Source organism: Chanodichthys erythropterus, chromosome 14 (assembly GCF_024489055.1).
Source record: "Chanodichthys erythropterus isolate Z2021 chromosome 14, ASM2448905v1, whole genome shotgun sequence".
In the NCBI taxonomy this organism is placed as follows: Eukaryota; Metazoa; Chordata; class Actinopteri; order Cypriniformes; family Xenocyprididae; genus Chanodichthys; species Chanodichthys erythropterus.
The window spans coordinates 25,713,291-25,722,717 of NC_090234.1; the positions used below are offsets into that span (position 1 = coordinate 25,713,291).

The window sequence follows — 9,427 nt, forward strand, 5'->3', positions numbered from 1 at the left end:
CACATACTATTTAGGATGGATAGTATGCACATTGAGACGCAGGCTTAAACTTGCTGATCTATGTAACAGACAGATGTATCTAATTATTGAAATTTGTGAGATCTAGAACCAAAACTCCCAGAGTTATTCATCATTAGTAGTGTTGTGAGCTCCCAATCTGAGACCATCAAAAGTATAATTAAAATATAATTATCTGTTATGGATGTTTGAGGTAATGCAATAAAGTGTTTGTCTTGTCAAGTTTTAGTCTATTCCTCTTGGTATTTTTGACTCGTGACTAACATTGACCGTGTTTTCTTGATGGTCGGAGCTCTTATTCTTGAAACCATAGAAGTTTAACTCCCATGTGAGTTTGCAATCGTATGTTTTTGCATCTTAAAGCCACATTGACATTCAATACAGCCTTTTTACATTTTTCAGTATGTGTGAAAACAGAACCTTGGTTTAAATAATAAAAAAAAAACTGCCATATCAACTGAATACTGAATCAGTAATGGATGCTAACCAAACATTTTCATTAGAAATGAGGAAATTTATTGTGGGTAGAGGGGGAAAAAATGACAGCAGACGCTGTGATGTGCAAAAAACCCTGATGTAATAAAATTTTATTTACAGATATGTACAAATGTCTTGTCCCTCTTCCTGAAGTGTCAGTGGACCCTCCTAACGGTCCTCAAATATTCCTCTGACCCCCCAACCATGAGGGAGGAGGGGTGTGTTGAGTTAATATACATTTGTATGATTTTGCCAAGTGTCCTCTGTGTGTGTGTTCATAAAGTTCATGAAGCAGTTGTGATTGCATGGATCTTCTCAAGACATCTCAGCTGGATTCAGAACTCGACCTATAAACAGCAACGAACCTGTGAAATGAAAGCCCACAAATGAAATTTCAAAATGATCAAGGATACATTAAACTAAAGATGTTTGTTACAAAAGATTTCTATTCAATTAAATGCTGTTCTCCTATTCATCAAAGAATTGTGTGGGGAAAAAAATCAGTTTCCATAAACTGTTTTCAACTGATAATAACAAGAAATGTTTCTTGAGCAGCAAATCAGCATATTAAAATGATTTCTGAAGGATCATGTGACCCTGAAGACTGGAATAATTCAAATAGATCAAAATAGGAATTTTAAATGATAATTTTTCACAATATTACAGTTTTTACTGTATTTTTGATCAAATATGAAAAAAAGCTATGAATGCTAATTATAGTTTCTAATATTACCTGTATTAATCTGTCGCAAGATAAATAGAAATGGTCGATCTGCTTTAAACACTGCTGAACGGGATCTTTTCAATAGCACCATTGCTAAAAAGAAAGATAGAGAAAGAAAACTCTGTCATTATTTCCCAGTGGATTCACAGCTTCAACAGACTATTCAACTATATCCCATCTGTTGACTACAACTGATTCTCAAGCAGGCCCACACACACATACCCCAGGGAGAAGCTTTGTTGAGCATATAAAACAGACACATCTTAAAGTAAAAAAACAACAACAAACAGGGGTGTCAATTAATTACAATAATCAGTTTCAAATGATCTTTTTGTCATTAACATACAGATGTGCTTCTGTCCTCTTATCAGTGCATGTCAATGATCTCACTATGAATAATTCAGCCTTGTATTTTGACAAAATGTCGTAATCTTCAGGTGAAACAACAGACTTCTCTCTGATGACATCAAAATCCATTCAGCAACCCATAGAAGTCCGCGTCATACTTTTTTTTTTTTTTTCCCAATAATCTGTCACTGTTGGATGTAAGATCTGCCACTGCTTCCACTTTATCGTGACTTTCCAGGTGTGACTTTCCTCTTTTAGAAACAGCAATATCTCCAATTCTATAATCAGTCTTCATTAACATTAAACAGACAGAACTTCATATCTAGAGGTATTCCTAAACATTTCTCTTATTTTCAGTTCCCTACTAATCCTTTTCAGCAAAAAAATATCACATACCTGTAGCTGAAGCTGCTTTTGTCCCTTCCTCTGTCACCTCTATTCTTGCCTCATGGAAAGCCTCTGATACAAAAAGCCCTTCCCCATCTGCAGGTATAGTAAACAGATTTAATCTTCACAGAGTGAGCAAACTTGCAATCATTGATTTCAACTGATGATATTTGCAATTATTTATATTCTCAGCATCTGTTTTCAGACGCACTTTCCTACCAGAGATGCCTCTGAAATCAGCAGCTGAGGGACTGAAGACATCAGAGATACCGAGAGATTGTAGAACAGGCTTCAGATTGAACCTGCTCTGCATCTTAAACCTGAAATACACACAACACCTGGATATAAGTATTATTCATTTTGAATCCCAACTGCATAAAATCATTTTTCATGTGTAGTTTTTTTTTTGTTTGTTTTACCTAGGCATAAATATATCCATCTTAGTGCGTCTTAATCCAGTATCCCACAGTCCCACAGCACGGGCCGTGAGCTGCTTTTCCAGCTGTGACAGAGGGGTTTTCCGGTCACCAGGTAACGCCACCAGTAGCCTGAGTGAACGATCCAGGTATGGCAGCTCCAGCACAGTGTATTCCTGCTCTGAAGGCAGTCGGAAATGTCCTGAGACAGGTGGACAGGTAAAACGAGGGAAATTTCATTTAAAAAAAAGAAAAATTAAACCTCCAATATGATTCTTAAGAGAACAATGGATTGATAGGCTTCAATTTAACTGCCCAGCCAACATGTCTATGTGAGCCCCACAGGAGTTTCATCTGGGTTTTATGGGCGTCATCTGGCCATGGGGTCAAAGTAGGCACTTTAATGGACTGAATGTGGCCTTCAGCTTGGTTAAAGTTGTGGGTCCCATGTTTGGTTGCCCATTATTGTTTATTTGAGGGTCAGTGGGCCACATTTGGGCTATAATAGACTGTATTTATAATAATAATAGTAGTAGTAGTAGTATTTCTTTCTTTCTTTCTCATTTAAATAATAATAAAATAATAAAAAATTTCTTTCTTTCTTTCCGCATTCTCATTTAAATAATAATAAAAAGAAAACGGTCACCCCACTCTCACCATTTAAACACCATCAAAGTCCCTTTAAGACAAGTCATTTCACTCGGTGGCCATCTTTGAAATGCCTCCCGGGCATCCTGGGCATCATGCAGCTCCAAAGCTGTTTGCCAAGCTTTCGATTAAATTTCATATTTGAAATCACCAATGAAATCTGACAACAACTGTCTCACAATTTTTTTTTCCAAACGCTCGAATCATGACAAAAAACCTGTACTTTTATGCTGGATCGAACTAATGCGCATGCGCAGACCTAAATGCGCGTTTCTTGTGCCTCATTTCGGAGGCGCGCGTCTGACAGTTTCTATATAAACCGGTGCTTCTAATGGCCACTGCAGTGACGCGAGGACTTTACCAGTCGGCGATTGGCTCTTATTTAGAAGGCGGGACTTATTCCGCCATATTGTGCGTTACACTTTTTCCAATTCAAAACAATACGAGTGACACGTCTTGTGTTATTCTATAGTCTTTGACACTATCACCTGCATGTCAAGGGATCTGTGGTTTCACAAAAGCAGAACAAAGCAAACAACATAATCGGGCCATTTGTGGGTCCAATGTGATCACCCATGTGGGCTCCATAAGGGTTTTAATGTGTAGCCCACCTTGGCCCCATTATTAGCACCCATTTGGGACCCAAGTGAACCCATATAATGAACATCTAAATGGGCCCCACTTAGAGCCCACTAACATGGGCTAACATACATGGGGCCCACGATGATGGACAAATGTTGCTGGGCCCCATTTGGGTTATAGTCCATCAGAACCCCACATGGAAATGTCGGTTGGTTCGTGTCTGTCTTGTTCGTTCCCTTACCAAAATTGACTTCGGTTGACTGGTACATCATCGGCACTTTGACAGTGCTGCCATCTGAGAGGGTGAAGGGCAGGTTCTGAGTCTCAGTGAAGAGAAATTGTTTCTGCCAGGCACCATGAAACACCACCGTGCTCAGAAGAGCTATGTGCAGCAAACTGTCTCCCCCGGAGGATTCCTCCTGGGCCTCGCTGGACTGAAGCTGCTCCTCTCTTGTCTGGGGATGGTCATCTGCTTTAGAAAGCATAACAGTTAAATAATTAAAAAACTATACTAGTATCATGTGTCTCGTCATAATAAAACAATTTTTAATGGAAATCAATAATTCGTTTTCACCTTTACTCTGGTAACGTGCCCACTGCTGTAGCCGACTATGAGTGTGGTTGGGATTACTGAAGTTTACACTCAGTAGACTACTGTTACCCCATCCCAAGGCATGCTGGATAAATTCTGGCAGGAGTTTCACACCACTTTGGACAAATAAGGCATTGGCAAGCTGAAGCCGCACCCCCTCACTGGAATTGCCCAGGTCTCCTTGTGGCCGAGACAAAATGTCCTGTACACGAGCATCTACGAGGACACCGTTGTATCATTATATCATCATAACTGTCTTCAAGTACTGGACAATGGCAAGTAGTCAGGGCATTGCTGATTCATATTTTGCAACACTTAGGACACCAACATACAAGTGTGTTGCTAGTTCAGCAATAATAGAGTTTACTCTTACCATTGACATCATATCCCAGAGTTCCCTCAAGCTGTGCTAAAGTGTTCCCCCTGGCACCTAGCTGCAGAAGACCCAGACACAATGAGACGCTGGCTGGAGACACGATCAGATTGGAGTTGTTCTCTGTCTCTGCGAGTGTTTGGTAGAGGCTGACGCCAAACTGTGTGTGTAGATCACTGAGGCTGTTTCCCAAGCTACTGTTGCCATGGCAGCGCTCCACCAGCCACAGACAGACCAACAGGGAAGTCACAGACAGCTGATGCATGATCAACAGGTCAAAATCTGCAAACATTACATACACTGGAAAAAGTTACAAATCTATTTCATATAAAATATATTACTTTTCATAATCTACTACAAATTACTTAACTTGCTGTAAACCTTATCTTGATTAAATTACTACTAAATTACATTTGTGAGCATGAAACCATAGATGTTGCCACATGCATCAAGAAATGTTAAAGTTACCAAACAGCATAATGTATAATTTGGTGAAATTATTTGGTATATTTTAGCCAAGGCTGTAAGCTGAAAGAGCTGTTCAATGATTTTTAAAGTGTTTTTATAATGATGACGATCAATGAAAAATACATTTCCACTATCACCCACTTTTCAGCAGCTGAAACTCTGTAAGCTTTAAGTTGGTTAATCTTAAACTCTGACTTCCTTTACTCACCCTCATGCCATTCCAAAACTCTATGACTTTCTTCTGCAGAACACAAACAAAGATATTTTGAAGAATGTTGGTAACAAAACCGTTTTGAAGACCATTGATTTCCAATGTACGGACAAACAAATAGGCCTACTGAAACATTTCTCAAAATATCTTCTATAATGTTTAACGTTTATCAGATTTGGAACAAAATGAGGGTGAGTAAATGATGAAAATTGTCATATTTGGATGAACTATCCCTTTAAGTCCACAGCATTCATATGAATTAAAACAAAATTAATGCAATGAAAAATTTACACAGCGTGAACCACAATACAGAAATAGTTATTTATCTGAACAGAAATCTTTATTACATTTAAACAGGTTATCAAAATCTATTTAATTAAAAGTATATAACTGAATTAAAATATTTAAGAAATCTTCGTACATGCCGGCTCGTCCTCTGTAGATTCCTTGAGTGTCAGCTGCTCCGGTTCTTCTACTGATGTTCAGCTCCACTGTCACTGTCACTCACGCGCTTTGCTTTAATTGTAGGAGGACGTGCGTTCGCCCTGATCCTCCACGCCAGGATAACTGATTGAAAGAGCTGTCGATCATGAGACCTTGTTTAAAGGGAGAGCTCCGTGTTTGTGGTCTCTGGCGGCGATGTCCGTACCACTCGGTCAGAATTCCTGCCTCCCGCCCGGCACTATAAGGAGCCAGGCAGAGGGAGGCATGTGCCCGACCAACAAATCCGCACTCGAGAAGAAGGCGCGCGCGCGCACGCACGCGCATACACGCACACACACACACACACAATAAAGAGAGGAAGTCATTACACAAGCAGCTTATTCTTTTGATAGAGTGAAAAAATGTCATCCCAGCTATCACACAGAAACTCACGGTAAACATGCTGCATCAGCATTTCTGCATGAGATGCAATTTTCATGTAATGCAGGTTATGAGGTTTTACCATACTGGTAACATCTGCACGTGCTTGGCCATTTGTCTAACCAGTTATGTTTGCTATTTTTAAACACTTCGAACCTATTTTGAATTGTTTATTTGTAACAAAAGTTTGGGTTGGTAAGATTTTTTTTTTTTTTTATGTTTTTGAAATAAGTTTGTTATGCTCACCAAGAGTGTGTTTATTGGATCAAAATACAGTATTATTCTAATATGCTGAATTGGTGCTCATGAAACATTTCTTTTTATTATCAATTAAAAAGGTTGTGCTTCTTAATATCCTTGTGGTAGCCAATATACATCTATTTTTCAGGTTTCTTTGATTAATAAAGTTTATTTGATTTCAAAAGAATAACATTTAGTTTTTTAATGTCAATTTTGTTCAATTTAATGCTGAATAAAAGTATTAATTTCTTAAAAAAAAAAAAAAAAATCTTACAGACACTAAACTTTTGAACAGGGTCACTAACATGAAAATCTTTTTATATTTTAAAACAATCCTGTTTGCTTTATAACATTCAGAAATTGTTATATTTAACTATTGTATTTTCACATTGTCAAAGTCAGATCACCATAATTGGAGTTTCCATAAATGACCCTAATAGATTGAAAACACTTTTTCCCATGGTAAATTGCAACCGGGAAATGATCAGTAAGCATCAGGTATTTGGATTGTGCCCATCAGAAAGCATGTTAATTAGTACAGCCAACTTGGCAGCAGTCAGTGGAGAAGACAGATTCTTTAATTCCAGTATTCCGTCCATGGAATTTGAATTTTTAAGATGGGAAACGACGATGGGAAAGTCACGGTCACTTGAGCAAGGACAATGCACCCAAAGGAATGGCGGCCGAAGTAAACAACTCCTCTTTCATCTTGAAGGTCAGATATTTAAAATTAGCTATGAAAACATTTTTTGAATACAGAAGGTTTGCTCATGGGCCAAATAGGCTATTGATGGACTAAAACATTAAAAGATTGAAAAATATGTCTTAAATGTTACCATTTTTACACTCTCTTTAGTCCTTTGTGAAAACGTTACAACTAGGCAATCCTAATGGGAGTAATATCAATGTTCGACATATACTGCCTGGACGTATAAATTCAGCATTACATTCTCACAATTAATATGTTGTGGAGAAGGATTGTAAAAAAAAAAAAAAAATAGAGGCAGGGGCAAGTGGGAGAGACACAGGCATCATCACGTGACAAATTAATATCAAGCACAAAAATATTATGAGCATAAAACATTCAATAACAACAACAATCATCATCATCATCATCATCATGTATGTATAATTATTACTGTTATCAATTCAGAATCAAATCACTGAGGGTGCTTCTGAAATAAGTGAAGTGCAGATGTAATGTGTAAGCAACAGCTCCAGCAAGAATAGAAATGCACAGTGAGACATTTAAGATTATTTACAAGTAATTACTTTTACACATAATTTGGAATAGAATTTCAAATATATTGATATGGAAATTCAAATATTTTTCTATCAATCTATTAGTCTGCATTTATTGCTTAATGCGTAGGCCATCTATTTTGACATTTTTGTCCCGTGCTATGTGTCAATCATTGCAATTTCGAGAATGAAACCTGCATTTATATGTGAATGTCACTTCTGAAAATTTTCAGCATGTAATTGGCCTAGAAAGCACTTTATAATCACTAAAAGTTGTCACTCTTCTCAGTTCATTGCGGTCTCACAAAGTTCCGTTATAATCAATGAAGTTGTCAACACTGCACAAATTTACACTGCAACTTATTTACATTGTGTCTTATTTACATTCGAGAACAAACAAAATTAAACACCCCTGATTGGCCATTGCATTCAAGTGATCAACAAACTTGACTGTGACTGGCTACATTGCTCACCGCAGCAAAAACACTCTATGCTGAATCCGAAATCGAATACTTCCCTACTACATAGTATGCAAAAAAACAGTACGGCAAAAGAGTAGTATGTCCGAATAGCTGCTTCCAATTCAGAGGCTGCATCCTTCGAAGGCTGATTGCGTCACAGCGGTGTGACAAAGGCTGTCCCAATTCAAAATCTCCTTCAAATGCGGCCTCCAAATGCATCCTTCATTTCCTGTGCAATAAAGAATACAACAGATGTATCCTTCACGGCCTTGCCTCCAGAAATCATTGCACGCCAGTGACGACACAATTATTTTTTGAGAGAAATTGCCGAATTACACTTTTAAATGCAATTGGGTTTCAGCTTACTCAAATGATACAAATGTAAAAATAAAATAAGAAAAACCTTCAAGTCGTTCAAAAGTTGACTTAAGATGAGATTACATATAGTTTATACTCTTTATTATAGACAGAAATGGACCATGGTGAGCATATTTAGACAGTTCGAACCCTGTTTTGTTTTCAGTCAGTTTAATATAACTTTTAAAAAGTCCAGTACAAACGTTACTGCCACTCATCAATGGCAGCTGTCATAGTTGTATGAGGCGACAAAAAAAACAACAACAACAACAACAACAACAAAAAACCCTAGGCTAGGCCATCCCATTTAATAATGCTCGGTCCAACCTTTGCGGCCTTCGAAGGATGCAGCCTCTGAATTGAGACACAGTGTATTTGAAAAACAGAAGGTTAAAAGTCCCCGGATGACCTACTACTTCCGCTAAGAATCTGAAGTGTGCATTTGATGGAGTCTAACTGATATTAATACATATTCATACTAGTAATTATTATAATAAAATTATTATATTTGAGCACTGCTACTACTACTAATAATGATAACTATTAATAATTATAACAATTATTATTATTAGTGCATTATTATTCTGTTATTAATAATAATACATGTATATTAATATTCATACTAGTAATAACATTATTGTATTTCAGCACTATTACTACAACTAATAACTTAATAACAAGTTAGTTACTTGTAATTATGCATAATTTACTGTTATTACTATAGTAAGTACATGTAGCAACGTGTAACTATGGCACTGTAAAATAAAGTGTTACCTATGATAATAATAACAATAATTATGATTATTATTAATGTATATTAGAATTTAATAGTAGCTAATGGGTTATTATTAGTAGTAGCAGTAGTAGTAATAGTGATAGTAGGTAATATGTTAATAGTAGTAGTATTAGTAGTAATAATAATAATGATGATTATGATTATAATTATTCTTGACTGATTATTCTGGCACTGTAACCTTGTGTGATCCCACATGTTTAATCTACAACTGCTTCATGGGAAC

At 37.0% G+C, this 9,427-nt stretch overlaps 1 protein-coding gene across 5 annotated transcripts; it reads right to left on the bottom strand.

The window, feature by feature from the left end:
- Window positions 1–549: 549 nt before the first annotated feature.
- serpine3 (serpin peptidase inhibitor, clade E (nexin, plasminogen activator inhibitor type 1), member 3) lies at window positions 550–6,225 on the bottom strand. 5 transcript variants are annotated; one of them, XM_067409142.1, is made up of 10 exons: window positions 5,666–6,225; window positions 5,242–5,274; window positions 4,566–4,847; window positions 4,175–4,408; window positions 3,842–4,072; window positions 2,374–2,572; window positions 2,174–2,274; window positions 1,964–2,050; window positions 1,229–1,312; window positions 550–860 (listed from the first exon to the last, which is right to left on the bottom strand). In XM_067409142.1, the coding sequence occupies exons 3-10, from the start codon at window positions 4,828–4,830 to the stop codon at window positions 811–813; spliced, it is 1,251 nt and encodes a 416-aa protein (XP_067265243.1). In that variant the 5' UTR covers window positions 4,831–4,847; window positions 5,242–5,274; window positions 5,666–6,225; the 3' UTR covers window positions 550–810. The 5 variants fall into 5 exon arrangements, with proteins under 5 accessions (XP_067265243.1, XP_067265242.1, XP_067265241.1 ...); XM_067409141.1 differs by lacking the exon at window positions 5,242–5,274; XM_067409140.1 differs by lacking the exon at window positions 5,242–5,274 and having other exon boundaries at window positions 3,842–4,069; window positions 4,566–4,865.
- Window positions 6,226–9,427: the final 3,202 nt, after the last annotated feature.